The sequence below is a fragment of the Notolepis coatsorum genome (assembly GCF_963971535.1).
Source record: "Notolepis coatsorum genome assembly, chromosome: 5".
Lineage (NCBI taxonomy): Eukaryota > Metazoa > Chordata > Actinopteri > Aulopiformes > Paralepididae > Notolepis > Notolepis coatsorum.
The window spans coordinates 166,326,968-166,350,367 of NC_140169.1; the positions used below are offsets into that span (position 1 = coordinate 166,326,968).

General features: G+C 45.6%; 1 protein-coding gene across 1 annotated transcript in view; it reads left to right on the forward strand.

Annotated features, from left to right (window-relative positions):
* Positions 1-23,400, forward strand: part of myo10l3 (myosin X, like 3) — a 346,533-nt gene that overhangs the window by 237,202 nt on the left and 85,931 nt on the right. Inside the window, 2 exon segments of the mRNA XM_084314976.1 lie at positions 2,598-2,722; positions 5,274-5,388. Coding sequence (XP_084171102.1) covers positions 2,598-2,722; positions 5,274-5,388 — 240 coding nt within the window.

The window sequence follows — 23,400 nt, forward strand, 5'->3', positions numbered from 1 at the left end:
TTCACACCCTCAGGGAGGTGATCTTCACACCCTCAGGGAGGTGATCTTTACACCCTCATGGAGGTGCTCTTTACACCCTCATGGAGGTGCTCTTTACACCCTCATGGAGGTGCTCTTCACACCCTCATGGAGGTGATCTTTACACCCTCATGGAGGTGATCTTTACACCCTCAGGGAGGTGATCTTTACACCCTCATGGAGGTGCTCTTCACACCCTCAGGGAGGTGATCTTTACACCCTCATGGAGGTGATCTTTACACCCTCAGGGAGGTGATCTTTACACCCTCAGGGAGGTGATCTTTACACCCTCAGGGAGGTGATCTTCACACCCTCAGGGAGGTGATCTTTACACCCTCAGGGAGGTGATCTTTACACCCTCATGGAGGTGATCTTTACACCCTCAGGGAGGTGATCTTCACACCCTCAGGGAGGTGATCTTTACACCCTCATGGAGGTGATCTTTACACCCTCAGGGAGGTGATCTTTACACCCTCATGGAGGATATCTTCACACCCTCAGGGAGGTGATCTTTACACCCTCATGGAGGATATCTTCACACCCTCAGGGAGGTGCTCTTTACACCCTCAGGGAGGTGCTCTTTACACCCTCATGGAGGTGATCTTTACACCCTCATGGAGGTGATCTTTACACCCTCAGGGAGGTGATCTTCACACCCTCAGGGAGGTGATCTTTACACCCTCAGGGAGGTGATCTTTACACCCTCATGGAGGTGATCTTCACACCCTCATGGAGGTGATCTTTACACCCTCATGGAGGTGATCTTTACACCCTCATGGAGGTGATCTTTACACCCTCATGGAGGTGCTCTTTACACCCTCATGGAGGTGCTCTTCACACCCTCAGGGAGGTGATCTTTACACCCTCAGGGAGGTGATCTTTACACCCTCAGGGAGGTGCTCTTCACACCCTCAGGGAGGTGATCTTCACACCCTCAGGGAGGTGCTCTTTACACCCTCATGGAGGTGCTCTTTACACCCTCAGGGAGGTGATCTTTACTCCCTCAGGGAGGTGATCTTTACACCCTCATGGAGGTGATCTTTACACCCTCAGGGAGGTGCTCTTTACACCCTCATGGAGGAGATCTTTACACCCTCATGGAGGTGCTCTTCACACCCTCAGGGAGGTGATCTTCACACCCTCAGGGAGGTGATATTTACACCCTCATGGAGGTGCTCTTTACACCCTCATGGAGGTGCTCTTTACACCCTCAGGGAGGTGATCTTTACTCCCTCAGGGAGGTGATCTTTACACCCTCATGGAGGTGATCTTTACACCCTCAGGGAGGTGATCTTTACACCCTCATGGAGGAGATCTTTACACCCTCATGGAGGTGATCTTCACACCCTCGGGGAGGTGCTCTTCACACCCTCATGGAGGTGATCTTTACACCCTCATGGAGGTGATCTTTACACCCTCAGGGAGGTGATCTTCACACCCTCAGGGAGGTGCTCTTTACACCCTCAGGGAGGTGATCTTTACACCCTCATGGAGGTGATCTTTACACCCTCAGGGAGGTGATCTTTACACCCTCAGGGAGGTGCTCTTTACACCCTCAGGGAGGTGCTCTTTACACCCTCATGGAGGTGATCTTTACACCCTCAGGGAGGTGCTCTTTACACCCTCATGGAGGTGATCTTTACACCCTCATGGAGGTGATCTTTACACCCTCAGGGAGGTGATCTTCACACCCTCAGGGAGGTGATCTTTACACCCTCAGGGAGGTGCTCTTTACACCCTCATGGAGGTGCGCTTTACACCCTCATGGAGGTGCTCTTCACACCCTCATGGAGGTGCGCTTTACACCCTCATGGAGGTGCTCTTCACACCCTCAGGGAGGTGATCTTTACACCCTCATGGAGGTGCTCTTCACACCCTCAGGGAGGTGATCTTTACACGCAAAGGCCCTGTGTGTACTCTTACTATATGGGAGTACAATTGAATGTATAACACAATTATTGTGAATCAAGTCAGTACATATTGTGGCAGATATCATCCCCCATCACATGGCTATGTGGAGGAAGGGAGATACTACTGCCACGGGCAGATGAGAGAAGTGAGGAGTTGATTAGGACTGATGGAATACACCTGTGCACCACTTGATCACCCACACCCCCCACACACACACAAGACACACAGCATAAAACCCTAGGAGAGACAGAGGAGAGTTGAGTGGAGGTGAGGAAGGAGCAGAGTTCATGGATAGACTGAGATACTGAGTTTGTGATGTGAGAGGTAGTTGGAAGGAGAGGTGAGAGCGAGAAGGTGTTTGTGTTACTGGACCCTGGACTGGCTGAGATACCCCCTTGTGAAACTGACCCCTGGACTGTTATATGACTACTCTATTGCCCATCGGACTTGTACTGATGATCAATAAATATCATTTGTTTATTGAAATTGTGCTTGTGTGGACATTGGAATTTTTGTTTTTTGTTTTGGTCCATGTCGAGCCTGAACACGAACAAGGCTTGTCACAATATGAACCTGCTACAGGCGTCTGATGGTAACATGTGACCTGGGGCTTGCATGGCCATCATCTAAAGTTATCCTCCAATGACAGTGGTTTGGTTTCTCCTCAGAATGCCAACCGGTTTGACCCCGAGACGGTGCTGAACCAGCTGAGGTACTCCGGGATGCTGGAGACAGTGAAAATCCGCAGGGCTGGTTTCCCCGTCCGCAGAACCTTTCAGGACTTCTACAGCAGGTCCGAGATGCACATACAACAATATATATATATATATATTATATCATATAGTGTGTCGATTCTTAGGATATAAATATATAGTGTACAGATTCTTAGGATATAAATATATAGGGTGTCGATTCTTAGGATATAAATGTATAGTGTACAGATTCTTAGGATATAAATAGTGAATCGATTCTTAGGATGGATTTTGGTACCCTTGTTCTTTTATCTATTTTTAGTGCTGCTTATAGTTTTTTAATATGATCCCTCTGTACAGCACTTTGTGCCCCTGTGGCTGTTAAAGCGCTTTATAAATAAAGTTGGATTGGATTAGGATATAAATATATAGTGTATCAATTCTTAGGATATAAATATATAGTGTACAGATTATTAGGATATAATTTTTTTATTATAGATTCTTAGGATATAAATATAGTTTATAGATTCTTAGGATATAAATAGTGAATCGATTCTTAGGATAGAAATATATAGTGTACATATTTTTAGGATAGACATTTTTTTTATTTTTTTTATTTGAAATCTTTATTTCGAACATGCAATGAATACAAACAAACAATAACAAAGCAAAACACAACTCAATCTACATGTTCGAAAAGGAGTAGGAAGAAGTATACACTTACTTAATCCTACCCCTTTTCCACTACTCAATATATAAATATATATATTATAAATATAGTTTATAGATTCTTAGGATATAAATAGTGTATAGATTCTTAGGATAGAAATATGTAGTGTGTAGATTCTTAGGATAGAAATATATAGTGTACAGATTCTTAGGATAGAAATATATAGTGTATAGATTCTTAGGATAGAAATATATAGTGTACAGATCCTTAGGATAGAAATATATAGTGTACAGATTATTAGGATCATAAAGAGGCTAAACATGCATAAGTTATAAGTTATAACAAAAGCTCAGTCTTTCCAAAAGGACGCCTTTTTCCAAGAACTAAGGATCCCAGTCTTGGTCTTTAACTCATTGACTGCCACGCCCATATGACCAAATTAGGGCTACCACGCCACCACTTTAATCAATGGGAGGATGGGGAAATTTGCGAGTCCTTAAAATATATCTTAAATTATGGCTATGGGTCTAATACACCCGTCGCTTATCAATGACCTGCTTGCAGTCAACATGTACGAAACGGATTGTTTTTTCATCGGTACATTTCCGTTTTATACCGTTTTGAATACGAGTATAGTTTTGGAGATTTCTAGTCATTCCAGAGAAAGACGTGATAATAGTCCTTTAGTGGAATACACAAAACACGTTGTAATTTTTTCGGCTGATTTATGAATAGTTTTCAAATAAACGCTAGATTATCGATAGTATATGTGTCCTTATGCATGATACAAAAGCGGGCTGAAAAATCGCTTATCCGTGCCTTGCTCAGCGCCAACGGCACACACACACACACAGACACGTTGTGATCGCTATGAAAAAAACCTCTGATTAACCCAAAACTAGTAACATAGAGTCCTTACCTTACATCAGATGTTCTGCAAAAAGATTCATCCAATTCCTGATCGCCATTCCAAATATCGATTGCGTCCATTGATCCAACGTTATAGTCCAAAACACATAATCCACGCTGCTCCCAGTCCCCCCAGTAAACGTGGTACAACGATACTCCATGCCCGAGAAGTAAAACCCGGACCAGACTTTTTTTTTTGATGCACAGTCCCAGCCAATCCAATCCAATGATGTGCAATACCATCCGGGAGACGATAGGTGGCGGTATTTGCCCTTTTGCGAGCTCTGACCCATTCCCAACGATAACATCAGGTTGGATGGATGAAAATGAATGGATATCGCTAATAAAAGAAATAACGATTAAAACCTGACTATACTCGTGATTGGCGCTGAGCGGTTGGCTAGTTAACCCGACTATACTCGTGACTGGTGTTGAATGAGTTAATCTGCACCAACGGCATAAAATATTGAGCAAGTGCCGTTGAATTACTGATTTGAAAAGAGAATTCAATAGTGCAGATAATCTGCTGACTGTCACCCTGTTTGAACCTGAAGTTGGACAAGAAATGTGTGAGTTATCATGGTGGACAGACAGACTCCCATACGGGAGATCAGATACAGTCAGGTTTTGCATAGGGGAGTAAAAATAACACCAAAATGGGTCTGTCTGTCTGTCTGTCTGTCTGTCTGTCTGTCTGTCTGTCTGTCTGTCTGTCTGTCTGTCTGTCTGTCTGTCTGTCTGTCTGTCTGTCTCTTTGTCTGTCTGTCTGTCTCTTTGTCTGTCTGTCTGTCTGTCTGTCTGTCTGTCTCTCTCACGGGACACCAAACAGCTCTCTCTACCACCTGACTGTCTGTCTGTCTGTCTGTCTGTCTCTCTCACGGGACACCAAACAGCTCTCTCTACCACCTGACTGTCTGTCTGTCTGTCTGTCTGTCTGTCTGTCTGTCTGTCTGTCTCTCTCTCTCTCTCTCTCTCTCTCTCCCTCTCTCTCCATCTCTTTCTCTCTCTCTCTCTCTCTCGGGACACCAAACAGCTCTCTATACCACCTGACAGTCTGTCTGTCTCTCTCTCAGGTATAAGATGCTCCTGAGAGACACCGGTCCGTCAGACGACATGAAGACCAGCTGCACGGAGCTGCTCCTTCTGCACGACCACAGCAAGAGAGACTGGCAGCTGGGGAAGACCAAGGTAGTGCACATGCACACACACACACACACACATGTACAAACAACATGTGCATGCACACACACACATGTTGTGCATGCACACACACAGGGCCGCCTGGGAGAAATGCGAGGCCATGTCCGAGATTTAAACGCGAGCCCCCCCCCCCCCCCCCCCCAAAAGGTAAAAAAAAAAGATATATATATATATATATAATTTTCTTTCTTTTTTCATACAGTCAACGTATTCTTAAATAATAGCGCTGCCCGAGGCTGGGCATGATACAGTCAACATATAGCAAGAGAGAGAGCGAGAGAGAGCTCCCGTTCTACAGTCAATATACAGTGTACAGAGAGAGAGAGAGAGAGAGAGAGACACATTGGAAAGAAATTGAAATGCTATTTGGCCCTAAACAGAGAGTACACAGTGGCAGAATACCTGAGCACTGTGACTGAAGATCCTTGACTAGGTACAGACTCAGCGAGCACAGCCTAGCCATCGAGAAAGGCCGCCATAGGCAGACTGTGTGTGTTAGAAAGAGAGAGAGAGAGCATGTGTGTTTGTCATGTGTGTGTGTTAGAGAGAGAGCATGTATGAGAGAGATAAGCAAAGATGAGCCCCTAAAAGGATATTCAACTTTTAATGGAAGAACAAAACAGAAGGAAAAGATAACTTCACAAAGGCAACATGAATATACATAGATCCAAAAGGACAAAGATCAACACTTAAATCCAAAGAGAAGAGGGTCTATACCAGAGAAAACAGCTAAACAGCATTCAGCTAAATAGGCTAGCCAGGTACGGACACCAGGCCACACACAGCTTTGGCCAACGGCCCAACGCTACCCAAGCTACACAAACGACCAAGACAATTCACACACAGCACATGTCGTATCTCCAAATGTTGTGAAGTAACATATGTTTTGCCTGGAAAAAAACATCGTTATTAACAAAACATTCGGGAGGGGAAGGAAGGAAGAGTGGGGTAATGTCATGACATCTTACCTGCACGAGGAACGCAGGGCGAAAGGCCGCAACACAGGTCTCCACGTTGACGAAAGGCCTCTCGCTGGCGGGACAAAAAGAAGCTATGGCCGGAGCCTTGTCATGGTGCAGGCCCGACTACATCTTCTGTCAAAGATGATGTCGTAGTCAGAGTGCCAGAACCCCCTGCTATTCTCACGGCTAATGTCAATGGTCGTAGCACAAGCTAACAGCTAACTCTAGGCTAACTGATAGCATCAAACTAACGTTCCCAGCCGAGCGCAGCTGGCAGCTAACGTCGTAGCTAAACAGCTAACTGGCTAACAGTTAGCTCAACCCGGCTATCGCTAACCATTAGCTAACGCAGAAGCAAGCTATGCGGCTACCACTGAAAAACTGTACAACATGAGAAAAGCAATACAGGTGCTGACACCAGGCCACACACCGTTAGCTACTAGTACTACAACAGCTAGTCGGCCAGTTTGGCTCCAGAGAGAGAGAGAGAGAGAGATATCCACGGCGGGAATAGAATAGAGTGCATTAAAAACTCACCAAACGTCCAAGAGGATGGAGACAACCGCGTGGAGTTGACGAAGTTCATCTGCCGAACGACCATCTTCTTCATCTTGGCATAACAATGCTGCACGCGCTGTCTCTAGGTTAGCTAACGCTAGTTAGCCTTTAGCTAAGCTAGCTACTAGCCGACATCATCATGGCTATATCCCGACTGAACCACACTTAATATTATAACGTAGCTAATGGCTAGCCTGACTGAACTGTCTAACATGCAACAACTTTCATCTTCAGTCCATCTGCCGAACTATGTCCTCTTCATCTTGGCTGGCATAACCTAGGCTCCAATGCTGTACGCGCGAAATAGTCAGACGCTAGTGATGGGTCGGTCATGAGCGACTCGTTCATAAGAGCCGATTCATTGCCGTGAGCGTGAGTCGAAATCGCTCACGTCTGGCAATGAGTCGGTTCACACACACATTATACACATGTACAAAACACGTACATACATGTGCATGTGCACACACACACAGAATACACATGTACAAACAACACATACATGTGCACACACACACAGTATACACATGTACAAACAACACGTACATGTGAACACACACACACACATGTACAAACAACATGTACATGTGCACACACACACACACACATGTACAAACAACACGTACATGTGCACACACACACACATGTACAAACAACACGTACATGTGCACACACACACACACATGTACAAACAACACGTACATGTGCACTAGTGCTGTGACAAACTGTCAAAAAGGGCTTTCGTAACACAACCATGTTTTTCCTCATCTCTAAGGTCTCCCATATATGAAATGGATTCTTGTATAAAAATATTTTACTGCAAAACTTGTTAAATTGATAGATATTGTTATACACTCCCAAAGGAAAAAATTACCAAAATATAGCCTGGTCGTATGGGAGTTGAGACATATAAACTCATGTAGATTAATAATACAAGCTCCAAGAGCTTTCAAATTTGACATACTAGCAGTCAGACAGTTGCTTAACATAATAGAAAAACCTGGATGTGAATATCTTTATGCATGTAGGAAAAATATACCTATGTACACATACTTAAAATAAGCGGAAATGTAAAAAATGTATATCTATGCAGAATGTTCTCATTTACTTTGTAGTAGCTCTGCCATGGATTGTCATAGAAACACATATGAGGGCTTTTTCGGAAAGGTGTGGTGGTGCTGAATCCAGCAATACCACATTTGTAAATATAGCATGCATGGTCAGGGAGTTACATCAGTAAATGTATGAGGTGTCCTAAATGAAAGAAAATTAAACATTGACATAATGAAGTCTTCAGTCCAAAGCCCATTATCAGTGGTGAGAAGCATGTTGACAAATTCAATGTTACTGCAAAGTAAAGTCACTTGAGGTAATGTTCTGGTCTATAATGTTAATATATTTATGATACATTTAATAAATTATACATTTCATATGATACATTTTATGATACAAATATCCAATTGTATCAGGTTGAAATTGAAATAGAACACATTTATTTCAATCTACTGCGTTCTGAGCCCCCTGCTATATTCACTGTACACACATGACTGTGTGGCCAGGTTCAGCTCTAACTCCATAGTGAAGTTTGCGGATGACACGGTGGTGGTGGGGCTGATCTCTAATAATGACGAGAAGGCCTATCGGGAGGAGGTTGATGAACTGGCACGCTGGTGCCGGGATAACAGCCTACTCCTGAACATTGGTAAAACCAAAGAGCTGATCGTGGATTTTAGGAGAATACAGCAGGTGACACACACGTCACTGCGGATAAATGGGGCTATTGTGGACAGGGTGAGCAGTTTCAAGTACCTGGGAGTCCACATCACAGAGGACCTGACATCGTCAACACACATAGATTCTGTGGTGAAAAAGGCGAAACAGTGCCTCTATCACCTGAGACAGTTAAGGAAATTCAGAGTATCGGGGAAGATACCCCACTCCTTCTATTCCGGGGCTGTAGAGAGAATTCTGACTGGAAACATCACTGCCTGGTTTGGAAACAGCACAGCACAGTACAGGAAGGGCCTCCAGAGAGTGGTGCACTTAGCAGAGCGTACTACGGGTATTGCACTACCACCCCTGCAGGACTTATATAACAGGAGGTACAAATCCCAAGCCTGCAGAATAATGAAAGACCCCAACCACCCCAACAACAGCCTGTTCAAGCTGCTGCGGTCAGGCAAGTGCCTACGTACACATGCTATGAGCACAGAGAGACTCCGGCTCAGCTTCTTCCCCCAGGCCATCAGAACACTGAACTCTCCACTCACAAGTACACATGAGCACACACACACACACACACACACACACACACACACACACACACACACACACACACACACACACACACACACACACACACACACACACACACACACACACACACACACACACACACACACACACACACAAAAGGAAAGAACAGATGTGGTTCTTGTATAGTTTAGATATAGTAAGTAATACATAATGACAGAGTTAAAATAGTATATTGTATAGTAGTGTACATAGGAACCAGTGCCTTGTCAGGAATTTAGCATGTCTATTTATTTTTATCATGCACATCTTATGCCTTACCTGTTTTTTTCTATGTCTATTTTATTATTGTATTATTGCACAATCGATGTGGGCATGACCACCCACATGTCACTGTATGCCCTGGTATGTATGTGACAAATAAACCTCTTGATTCTTGATTCTAGCAACACATCACTGTCACTCATCCACATTAGCATCAGTGACTAAATGGATCATATTTGGGCAGTCAGGGAAAGACCAAGAGCAAAACTCAGTGCAAGTCAAGCCCACTGAAAGACATTGGCATTTGCTGACATCATTGCAGTTTCCATCTTTACAGTACAGGTGGGTGATGTCTCAAACTTCCTTAGGTGCCGGTGCTTTCTGGAACATCACAGGTTCAATGGTCCCATCTTCTCTGAGCCTCCACCCTCTACCAACTGGGTTCCAGAGAAGAGGCTTGGCCAGATGGCTGTGACACCACACTGCTGTTTGGTACAAGGCTCTCAACACATGTTGCTGGAAGGCATCTTCTGTTGGGGGTAGATTCGCAGCTGATTAATCTGTGGTAGATGCTAGTGTGTACCTCTGCTCATCCAGGTTGGTGCAATGATGTCCATTCTCTATTTTCTTTTGGCCATACAGGAGGAGGGCATACTGTGTTCTCTGAAGAGATTCTCTGTGGCCCTGTATTGGTTATGTAGTTGCTGACGACAAAGCTACATAGAGCAGCCTTGTTCCCACTGATCCTCAGGTATTTCCTGTAGTTAGGAACACTAGATTGTCCTGTGATCATATGTGTTGGTCTGCTGGTTTGGATGGTGCCTCTTCTTTGTCTTTCAAGGTCTTTGATTGAGTGTTGATGGTCATATCTGTCAAACACTATAAAAAACGCAGTTGACGCCTTCCTTTCCCATTAACGTTGTTGGACTGGTCAGATGAACTCAATGGTACACTGGTTGAAGAAACATGGCTTGGTTTCAAAACCAAATTTTCAACAATACTAAACGACATGGCCCCCCTAAGAACCACCAGGGTAAAAAATCGCGCTGAGCCGTGGATGCACTCCGAAATACTGGCCGCTATGAAAACCAGAGACAAAAAATGCTCTGAGTTTCGTAAAAGTCAGTCAAAGCTTACCAAAAGCACGAGCAGTGAACTCCAAGCCCACGTGACTGAACTCAAACTAGAAAGAAACAGACTAAGAAACGACGTAAACTCCATGATCAAAACTGCAAAAAAGAATTTCATCAATGACAAAACTGAGGAAAACAAAAACAAACCATGTGAACTTTGGAAATTACTCAATAATCAACTAGGATGCAGTAAAAAACTTAAAACCAGATTCTCAAACATAAACATAAAAACGGACAACACGCTCATCACAGACAAGCTGGATGTAGCCAATTACTTAAACATTTTCTTCACAAACATAGCCACAACACTGGTAAACAAACTACCCTCCCACTCAGGGCTTTATGGGGTAGAACACATAGTAGCTTACTACAAAAACCTAGGGGGTCCGCAAGGACGACTTCAAGCTGGAAATGGTAACAACAGATGAGGTACTCAAAAAACTGAGCGCCCTCCAACCTAACAAGGCCACTGGCCATGACAACATCCCCTCCAAATTCCTCAGAGACTCAGCAGCCGCCATCACCCCAGTCATCACACACATAATAAACCTCTCCATAAAACAGGGACACGTCCCCAAGGACTTCAAAATTGCGAGGGTGACCCCTCTGCACAAAAAGGGCAGCAAATTAGACCCAGGCAACTACCGCCCTGTTTCTATTCTCACCTCCATCTCGAAAGTCATGGAAAAAATAGTCTACGAACAGGTCGAAAAGTACCTAGCGGAAAAAAATCGAATCTACGAATTCCAATCTGGCTTCAGAACATCCCACTCCACTGACGCATGCCTTTTCTATTTGAACGACCACATCAAACAAGAGGTGGACGCGGGCAAATACTGCGGCATGGTCATGCTGGACCTACAAAAGGCCTTCGACACTGTCAATCACTCCATTCTGATTGACAAGCTAAAAGCAATTGGTTTCGATAGTCTATCAGTGAGCTGGATGCAATCCTACCTTGAGGGGAGGGATCAGATGGTGGAGGTAAACAGTACCCTATCCCCCCCCCTCACAGTGAGCTGTGGTGTTCCACAAGGAAGCATACTAGGACCGCTACTGTTCCTAATTTATGCAAATGACATGTCGTCAGCTTGTGACTGCAACTTGTTCCTGTTTGCGGACGACTCAGCCCTGCTGGTCTCTGACAAGAACAAGTTACAGGTTGAAAAAACCCTCAGCTCGGAACTAGGCAAAATCTGCATATGGCTCGCTGATAACAAACTATCATTACACATGGGCAAAACAGAGTCCATTCTCTTCGGTTCAAATAACAAACTCAGCAAGACCGACGGCTTCTCAGTTACAGTGGGTGACAATATTGTCACAAGGAAAGATGAAATTACCTACCTGGGTTCCATCCTAGAGGCTAATCTCTCCGGTGACAAAATGGCATCCAATGTAATAAAAAAAGTCAACCAACGAACTCGATTCTTGTACCGGATCGCCTCTCTGGTAAACAAGAATACCCTGAAGACTCTGGCAGGAGCACTCATTCAAGGGTACTACGACTATGCTTGCACCTCATGGTACCAAAGCACCTCAAAGGCGATAAAAACAAAATTACAAACATCTCAAAACAAACTGGTCAGACTACTGCTTGACCTTACTCCTAGAACTCACCTCACCCCTGCCCACTTTGACAACCTAGGATGGCTTAGAGTAGACGACAGAGTACAGCAACTTGCAATGGGCCTGGTCTACAAGATACACTACACGACCAAGGTACCCATGTACATGTCAAAATACTTTCCAAAGGTCAGTGAATACCACGATCACCGGCACCTAAGGAAGTTCGAGACATCACCCACCTGTACTGTAAAGATGGAAGCTGCAATGATGCCAGCAAATGCCAATGTCTTTCAGTGGGCTTGACTTGCACTGAGTTTTACTCTTGCTCTTTCCCTGACTGCCCAAATATGATCCATTCTGTCACTGATGATAATGTGGATGAGTGACGGTGATGTGTTGCTAGAATCAACAATCAAGAGGTTTATTTGTCACATACATACCAGGGCATACAGTGAAATGCGGGTGGTCATGCCTGCATCGATTGTGCAATAATACAATAATAAAATAGACATAGAAAAAAAAACAGGTAAGACATAAGATGTGCATGATAAAAATAGACATGTCAAGACAACCTGAGAAGGCACTGGTGCCTATGTACACTATTATACAATTTTAACTCTGTCGTTATGGTTTATAAAGTGGTTGCAGCGTGTGTGTGTGTGTGTGTGTGTGTGTGTGTGTGTGTGTGTGTGTGTGTGTGTGTGTGTGTGTGTGTGTGTGTGTGTGTGTGTGTGTGTGTGTGTGTGTGTGTGTGTGTGTGTGTGTGTGTGTGTGTGTGTGTGTGTGTGTGTGTGTGTGTGTGTGTGTGTGTGTGTGTGTGTGTGTGTGTGTACTTGTGAGTGGAGAGTTCAGTGTTCAGATGGCCTGGTGGAAGAAGCTGAGCCGGAGTCTCTCTATGCTCGTAGCATGTGTACGTAGGTGCTTGCCTGACCGCAGCAGCTTGAACAGGCTGTTGTTGGGGTGGTGGGGGTCTTTAATTATTCTGCAGGCTCTGGATTTGCACCTGAACTTCCTTAACTGTCTCAGGTGATAGAGGCACTGTTTCGCCTTTTTCACCACAGAATCTATGTGTGTTGACCATGTCAGGTCCTCTGTGATGTGGACTCTCAGGTACTTGAAACTGCTCACCCTGTCCACGATAGCCCCATTTATCCGCAGTGGCGTGTGTCACCTGCTGAAGATTCTCCTAAAATCCACGATCAGCTCCTTGGTTTTACCAATGTTCAGGAGTAGGCTGTTATCCCGGCACCAGCGTGCCAGTTCATCAACCTCCTCCCGATAGGCCTTCTCGTCATTGTTAGAGATCAGCCCCACCACCATGTGTCGTCCGCAAACGTCACTATGGAGTTGGAGCTGAACCTGGCCACACAGTTATGTGTGTACAGTGAATACAGCAGGGGGCTCAGAACGCAGTCGATTGAAATAAAGATGTTCTATTTATATTTCAACCTGATTCAATTGGATCTTTGTTTCCAAATGAAGTATCATAAAATGTATCATATGAAATGTATAATTTATTAAATGTATCATAAATATATTAACATTATAGACCAGAACATTATCTCAAGTGACTTTACTTTGCAGTAACATTGAATTTGTCAACATGCTTCTCCCCACTGATAATGGGCTTTGGACTGAAGACTTCATTATGTCAATGTTTAATTTTCTTTCATTTAGGACACCTCATACTTTTACTGATGTAACTCCCTGACCATGCAGGCTATATTTACACATGTGGTATTGCTGGATTCAGCACAACCACACCTTTCCGAAAAAGCGCTCATATGTGTTTCTATGACAAGTCATGTCAGAGCTACTACAAAGTAAATGAGAACATTCTGCATAGATATAAATGTTTTACATTTCCGCTTATTTTAAGTATGTGTACATAGGTATATATTTCCTACATGCATAAAGATATTCACATACAGGTTGTTCTATTATGTTAAGCAACTGTCTGACTGCTAGCATGTCAAGTTTGAAAGCTCTTGGAGCTTGTATTATTAATCTACATGAGTTTATATGTCTCAACTCCCATACGGCCAGGCTATATTTTGGTTATTTTTTCCTTACATTTACATTTACATTTAGTCATTTAGCTGACGCTTTTATCCAAAGCGACTTACAAGTTCTGTGCGACAAGACAGCAAGAAGGGTATAACTCTATCAGCTGAGTAACAATGTTCATCAAAGTGTTGCGTGTTACAGTGTAGGTTAGTTTATTAGGACAAGTGCATGACATTAAGGTTAGTCGGGGTTAGATTTTTTTTTTTTTTTTTTATCATTTCAGATAATGGTTGAAGAAGTGAGTCTTTAGTCGACGGCGAAAGATTGGACGGGATTCGGCTGTCCTAACTGGGATGGGTAGTTCATTCCACCATTGTGGGGCAAGGACTGAGAATAGGCGGCTTCTCTTTGATGACCCTCCGGGAGCTTGGATAGGAGTAGATCTGAGGCGGCCAGAAGATGCAGAGCGTAGGGGTCTTGAGGGTGTGTAGTTAGAGACCATTGACCGGAGGTAGGCGGGAGCGGTTCCCTTTGCTGCACGGTATGCTAGGTCGAGGGCCTTGAAGCGGATACGTGCAGCAATGGGGAGCCAGTGCAGGTCCCTAAGAAGTGGGGTGACATGGGCCGACTTCGGTAGGTTTGAGATCAGGCGGGCCGCTGCGTTTTGAATGAGTTGAAGAGGGTTGGTGGCAGTGGCCGGGAGGCCAGCTAGCAGTGCGTTGCAGTAGTCGAGGCGGGAGATGACTGTTGATTGGACGAGGAGTTGGGTGGCTTCTTTTGTCAGGAAGGGGCGTATCCTTCTGACGTTGCTCAGGAGGAATCTGCAGGTTCTGGTTGTCGCTGCGATGTGAGCAGAGAAGTTCAGCTGGTCGTCGAGGACAACACCAAGGTTCTTGGCGGTCGGCGACACGGTCACAGCTGCATTCTCGACTGTGATGGAGAGGTCGGTCAGGGGGGAGGATTTGGCCGGCAGGTGGAGCAATTCTGTTTTGCTTAGGTTCAGTTTGAGGTGGTTGGTCGTCATCCAGGCGGAGATGTCGGACAGACAGGCCGAGATCCGCTCCTTTGTGGGTGTATAACAATATCTATCAATTTAACAAGTTTTGCAGTAAAATATTTTTATACACGAATCCATTTCATATATGGGAGACCTTAGAGATGAGGAAAAACATTCTTGTGTTTTGTTCTACCTCCGGTAGGGGTATCTCAACATTTTGGGGGCATTGTCACTAGGCTACACCTACACCTACACACACACATGTACAAACAACACTTACATGGTGTGACAGACTCAGGGGTGTATTGAGCCGTCACCAGATTGGAATTAATAAAATACACAGGGTAGAAGCAAGTTTAACAGACGTTGTATTGCTGTTTAGGGGGAAGGAAGAGGTTAGCGTAAGCGTTTAGCCAGTCCGTTATCCAAGAGAATCATCGTTGTCCGATAGTGGGGATCGGTACACGGGGAACGGTTCTCATACGGTCTGGGGCTGATCCGTGAGAAGAGACGTCGGGCGAGCAGGGGTCGATACCAAAGCGGGTTCTCAGACGGGGTCGGGCACACAGCACGGATCGCCTTCCAAAAACAGTCATCGACAGCATTGGGTCACACAGACAAAAACCTTCTCCTCTTCTCTCTATCTCTCCTCTTCACTTACTTCTCTCTATTCCACTCCCAGGTTTCGCCTCAGCTACTCCAATGCTTCCTTCTCTCCGTCTCCATTTTCTAGTACGCCTAATTGAGCTTTGATTGCGCTCACCTGTCCCGTGCGGGTCTGGCACAGGTGCGCTGCATCGGGGCTGACGCGCTCTGCTCTGCCGGGAGTCTCCTCGCACTTCCTAATATGGGCATAACGCCCCAGTACCTTTGGGCCGAGACAATAGCGGCCTTCCAGTACCACGCCAGCCGGTCTGCCACAATGTGTTGAAAGTGCACCACACACACACACACACACACACACACACACACACACACACACACACACACACACACACACACACACACACACACACACACACACACACACACACACACACACACACACACACACACACACACACACACACACACACACACACACACACACACACACACACAGAGACACATGTACAAACACAAGTAAACACACACACATGCATGCACATAGAGGTTAGAGTTACAGGAGCAAGCTTGAAGCAGACAAAAGCACAACTGGGCAGACTCCGGATCAGGTGGGATGTCTTTCTTCTGTAATAACCTATAGACACCAGTCTCTCTGAAACACCTTCTGCAGCAGCTATACTATAGGTAATAACCTATAGACACCAGTCTCTCCTTCTGCAGCAGCTATACTATAGGTAATAACCTATAGACACCAGTCTCTCTGAAACACCTTCTGCAGCAGCTATACTATAGGTAATTTGTAGTAGTGGCGCCGAGGTGAGTCTTTCATAGCAGCTCCCACCCCCTTTACTTCTTATCCCGTTTACTACTTTCTTACTTATTTATTTTTGTGATTCTACTTACTTAATAGGTGTCTAAGTGACTGTGCGTTGCTTTACACCAAGTTAAGGCAATTGTTAACAACTTCTGTGAAGTTAGCTGAGTTAGGCAAGTTCGGTCGAGCACAGCTGAACAATGGACAACAACACCGGCGGGCTGGTTTACCCGCGGGAGGACGACAACAACAACAACAACAGCACCGGCGGGCTGGTTTACCCGCGGGAGGCTCTCCTCTGCTTTCGAGACAGAGTTGCAGAGCCACCGAGGGATCTACCAGCCGAAATAAGGATACGCAGACGGGGAAATCGAGCTGGCACGATCGTGAGGGACAGGAGGAAGGATAGCAGGAGATTCAAGCCTTACCTGCCCTCTGTCGTTATGGGGAACGTGCGATCACTGGCCAACAAGACGGACGAGCTCTCAGCCCTGATGAACAACCAGCGTGAGTACAAGGAGGCAAGCCTACTGTGCTTTACAGAATCCTGGCTGAACGATAACATCCCGGACAGTGCAATCGAACAGGAGGGCTTCACGGTGGTGCGCGCCGACCGGGGTAAACAGAGCGGCAAGCGGAGAGGCGGAGGGCTTGTTGTCTTTGTTAACTCCAAATGGTGCCACCCGGGGCACATCACCATTAAGGAACGTATCTGTTCCCCCGACATTGAACTATTGGCACTGAGTCTACGGCCATACTATTTACCGCGAGAAATAACACGTCCTGGCTCTGACTGTTTACATCCCACCCAGCGCGGCGGCGGCGCAGGCGAGTGACGTCATACACTCCACTGTCGCAGCGATTCAGACAAAACACCCGGATGCATTTATTTTTATCAATGGGGACTTCAACCATGTCAGACTGAACAAGACCCTGACAAACTTCACCCAGTATGTCACCTGCAAAACCAGGGGAGACAAAACACTGGACCTCCTGTATGCTAACGTGAAGGAGGCTTTCAGTGCGACTTCCTTGCCCCCCCTCGGCCAGTCAGACCACAACCTTGTGAGGCTTGTATCTACATACACGCCTCTCATTAAGAGACAGCCACCGACCACCATGTCTGTCCCACAGTGGTCTGACGACATCGAGGAGGAGCTACAGGAGTGTTTCAGGTCGACAGACTGGGACATGTTTGAGAGGGTCCATGGAGATGACATTGATGGACTATCCCACTGCATCACAGACTACATCAGGTTCTGTGAGGAAAGCATCATACCCACAAAGAAGGTACGCTGCTTTTCAAACAATAAACCCTGGATTAGCAAGGGCATTAAAGGGGAACTATTTTACTATTCCTAGCACCATTTGGGCAACTTTACACAATTCCTGTGAGTCTATTGAAGACATCTGTATGGTTTTTTTTCATTGTTTATATTTCTAATCAAGTACTCAAAACCATCATTTTCAGCCTCAAGAAATCAGGCTGTTATGGCCTGGCTCCGCCCATAGGCACTTTGGAGTGACAGTCAGTCCACAGAGAGAGAGTGACAGTCAGTCGAGAGAGAGAGAGAGAGAGAGAGAGAGAGAGAGAGAGAGAGAGAGAGAGAGAGAGAGAGAGAGAGAGAGAGAGAGAGAGAGAGAGAGAGAGAGAGAGAGAAGAGAGAGAGAGAGAGAGAGAGAGAGAGAGAGAGAGAGAGAGAGAGAGAGAGAGAGAGAGAGAGAGAGAGAGAGAGAGAGAGAGGAGAGAGAGAGAGAGAGAGAGAGAGAGAGAGAGAGAGAGAGAGAGAGAGGTGTAAACACCCTGCGTGTCCTCTCGGGAGAGGGAGCCGGGAGGACACGCAGAGTGTTTACAGTTCTCTCGGTTCGGGAGCATGAGCTGTGGCGCATTGCGGTGGTGGACTTCCTCGAGAGGAGAAGGAGAGTGTTTACAGTTCTCTCGCTCGGCTGGCAGCTAGAGGGGGGCGGGTGTTATTATGCAAATACGCACCACCTGACGTCCCGAATAGGCTAATTTTCAGATGACTCACTTGAGGGAGGGACATTATTGTGAGAGGAGAATTGGAAGAATGCGCCAAATCGAGAATTAGAGACATAGATCCTATTACTATAAGTCCACATAGCTAGAAAATAACCCTAAACACTGGAAAAGGTCATTTATAAGATAGTTCCCCTTTAAACACCTGCTAAACAGGAAAAAAGAGGGCCTTCATGGCAGGGGACACTGAGCAGCCCAGGGCTGTCCAAAGGGAGCTCAAAAAAGAGCTAAGGGCAGCCAAGGTCAGCTACAAGGACAGGCTGGAGGGCAGACTACAGGCCAACAACACCAGGGAGGTGTGGGCGGGGCGTCAGGAAGTTCACTGGGTTCAAACAGCAGGGCACAGCTGTTGAGGGCCCCCCAGAGCGTGCAAACGAGTTCAACTTGTTTTTCAACCGCTTTGACCAGAGTGGCCTCCCACACACCCCTCCCCCCACCCATCGACACCAGCACCAGATCACACCTACAAAGCAACCCCCCACCCCCCACCCACCCACACCCATCAGCACCGGCACCCCACCCCCAACAGCAGCAGACTGCCTACCACCCCCAACCCTGACGATCACAATCAGTCAGGTCAGTAGGCCGCTCTCCAGGATTAGTGTAAACAAGGCCAGAGGACCAGACAACACCAATCCCAGGGTGCTCAAAGTATGTGCGGAGCAGCTGGCAGCACCGCTCCAGCATCTTTTCAACCTCTCCCTGAGGCTGGAGAGGGTGCCCCCAGCTCTGGAAGACCTCCTGCATTGTCCCGGTGCCCAAGAAGGGACGACCCAGCACCCTCAACGACTACAGGCCAGTCGCTCTGACGTCACACGTCAGAAGACGTTTGAGAGACTGGTCCTGCAACACCTCAAGCCCCTGGTGCGTGACTCCCTCGACCCCCTGCAGTTTGCATACCAGGCAAACATCGGGGTGTAGGATGCCATCATCTACATGCTCCACAGAGCGTACACGCACCTGGAGAAGCAGCGCAGCTCAGTGAGGATTATGTTCTTTGATTTCTCCAGCGCCTTCAACACCATCCAGCCGTCACTGCTAGCGGCAGCTGGAGCACGGCTTGGTGGCCTGGATCAAGGACTACCTCACTGAGAGGCCGCAGTACGTCAGACTAAAGGACAGTCAGTCTGACGTACTGGTGAGCAACACCGGCGCCCCCCAAGGAACTGTGCTGTCACCCTTCCTCTTCACCCTCTACACCTCAGACTTCTGCCGCAACTCAAGCGGGTGCCACCTGCAGAAGTTCTCAGACGACTCCTCCATCGTAAGCTACATCACCGACGATGATGAGGAGGAGTACAGAGCCCTGGTTGAGAGCTTCGTGGGGTGGAGCGACAGCAACCACCTCCAACTCAACACCAGTAAGACCAAGGAGCTGGTGGTGGACTTCTGGAGGGGCAAGAAGAGGCCCCCCCCGATTCCCATCTCCATCCGAGGGGGTGGATGTGGAGATGGTGGACTCATATAAGTTCCTTGGGGTACACCTGAACAATAAACTGGACTGGTCGGATAACACAGAGGCCCTCTACAGGAAGGGACAGAGCAGGCTGTTCTTCCTGAGGAGACTCAGGTCCTTCAATGTGTGCAACAGACTGCTGCAGTCTTTTTACCAGTCTGTAGTGGCCAGCATCCTCTTCTATGCTGTGGCATGCTGGGGAGGCTACATCAACTCAAGGGACACCAACAAGCTCAACAAGCTGGTGAGGAAGGCTAGCTCCGTGGTGGGAGTCGAGCTACCTAGACTTGAGGTGATGGCAGAGAGGGGGATGATAAGGAAGCTGGCTGCCATCATGGAGAACCCCTACCACCCCCTCTACGACAAGCTAGTCAAGATGAGAAGCTCGTTCAGCCACAGACTCATTCCCCCCCGACACTCAACTAACCGCCTCGGACAGTCCTTCATACCTGCGGCCATCAGGCTCCACAACAGTGGGCAGCGACTAGCAGCCTCCAGGCTCCACAACAGGGGGCAGCGACAGCGACTGCTACCAGACATTGACCTGGGACTTATAGGAACCCAAGGAGGATAACCTACACTACCTTAGGCTTACTGCACCTTATGCGGATACTGTGATACTGTGAATAATGTATATTTCAGTGGATACTGTGATACTTTGAATAATGTATACTCAGTAGCTAGTAACTTATAACACTACCTTATGCATACTGCACCTTATGTGACACTGTGAATAATGTGAATATTTTCTTCAGATAGTAAATTATATTGACCAAATTGTTTATACTGCCTGTGTTGTTTTTACTACCTGTACCCCCCCCCCCTCTCCCCCATGCTGCTATGATGCCTGAATTTCCCCAAGGGGATCAATAAAGGAATATCTTATCTTATCTTATAACCTATAGACACCAGTCTCTCTGAAACACCTTCTGCAGCAGCTATACTATAGGTAATAACCTATAGACACCAGTCTCTCTGAAACACCTTCTGCAGCAGCTATACTATAGGTAATAACCTATAGACACCAGTCTCTCTGAAACACCTTCTGCAGCAGCTATACTATAGGTAATAACCTATAGACACCAGTCTCTCTGAAACACCTTCTGTAGCAGCTATACTATAGGTAATAACCTATAGACACCAGTCTCTCTGAAACACCTTCTGTAGCAGCTATACTATAGGTAATAACTTATAGTCACCAGTCTCTGAAACACCTGCAGCAGCTATACTATAGGTCAGTGGTTCTCAACTGGTCTAGCCTCGGGACCCAACATTTTCCTTAGTCATTAAGTCGCGACCCAAAATTTTTAACCACTATGATTTATGTAAAAAAATAAATTGCAGTAATACGCAATCTTTCAAAACATGAAATAAACACAAAAAAGTGCAACAAAAGTGCAACTATTGCTAAGTAAAAACCCAATGAAATCAAATAATAATAAATAATTATGCTTAGTAGATTTCTTAGCTTAACATAACAGACCTAAGTTTGGGGGAACTAATGGGATAACTGGGGTTGCAACAAAAGTGCAACTAGGGCTAAAAACCCAATGAAAAAAAATATATATATAAATAATAATAATAATAATAATAATAATAATAATAATAATAATAATAATAATAATAATAATAATAATAATAATAATAATAATAATAATAATATAATTATGCTTCTTAGCAGACTTCTTAGCTTAACATAACAGACCTACAGCAACTAGGGCTAAAAACACAATGAAATTAAATTATAATAATAAATAATTATGCTTCTTAGCAGACTTCTTAGCTTAACATAACAGACCTACAGTAAGTTTGGGGGAACTAATGGGATAACTGGGGTTGCAACAAAAGTACAACTAGGGCTAAAAACGCAATGAAATAAAATAATAATAATAATAATAATAATAATAAATAATATATCCTTCTTAGCAGACTTCTTAGCTTAACATCCCAGGGAACTAATGGGATAACTGGGGATGTTGTTTGCTCCTGACAAGAGTCTCAAAGTCTGGGGTGATGGTAGACAAAGCAACTATGAGGTCATGCTCAATGTCCAATCTGTTCCTCTAATTTTCTTCAGCTGGACCAGAGCTGAGGAGGCCACTTTCACAAAGATAGGTAGTGCAAAAACAAAATTATAAAAAAAAAATATTTTTTTTTTTACAGATGGCCCCGCGACCCACTTTTGGGTCGCTACCCACCAGTTGAGAAACACTGGGTAATAACCTATAGACACCAGTCTCTCTGAGGCCCCGTTTAGACGGAAACGCTAGCAGGTGAATCCGCAAAAAAAAAATTTGGATGTGCCTTTCGTTTATACTGAAACGGCGTTTTTACGGGTGAAACCGCAAAAAAGTGAGACTACCTTCCAGGGTGGAATTCCTAGAAACGATAAACCTTTGCGCTCTCATCTAAACTGTCAAACCGCATAAAACGATGACGAAAGGGTTGTCAAGGCTCTCGTCGCGTGTACTGCTTACATCACAGGCATGCGTCAGTAGCCTAGAAGCGTAAACAAAGCATGTCTGATTCTATCCATGGCGATCACCTGAAGTACTTTTAAATACACAAGAATCTGTCCCGCGGCGTGACTGGACCCACTGTCTGTGAGTGACTCTGCTTTGGTCCAATCACATTCCCCACCCACAGTCTGCGAATCAGAGGCAGAGTAGGGCGGGTCTTCACAGCACGTCATGTGACATATGTGCCAATCGTGTGACAGCGGGGCTCAGTCGTCTGGAGTCGTTACAGCCTCGTCTGCACGGAGAATTCCATCCCAAAACGATAGTCTAAACGCAAAATTAAAAGTGAAACCATAAGACCTTCTGCAGCAGCTATACTATAGGTAATAACCTATATACACCAGTCTCTCTGAAACACCTTCTGCAGCAGCTATACTATAGGTAATAACCTATAGCCACCAGTCTCTCTGAAACACCTTCTGCAGCAGCTATACTATAGGTAATAACCTATAGCCACCAGTCTCTCTGAAACACCTTCTGCAGCAGCTATACTATAGGTAATAACCTATAGCCACCAGTCTCTCTGAAACACCTTCTGCAGCAGCTATACTATAGGTAATAACCTATAGACACCAGTCTCTCTGAAACACCTTCTGCAGCAGCTATACTATAGGTAATAACCTATAGCCACCAGTCTCTCTGAAACACCTTCTGCAGCAGCTATACTATAGGTAATAACCTATAGCCACCAGTCTCTCTGAAACACCTTCTGCAGCAGCTATACTATAGGTAATAACCTATAGCCACCAGTCTCTCTGAAACACCTTCTGCAGCAGCTATACTATAGGTAATAACCTATAGACACCAGTCTCTCTGAAACACCTTCT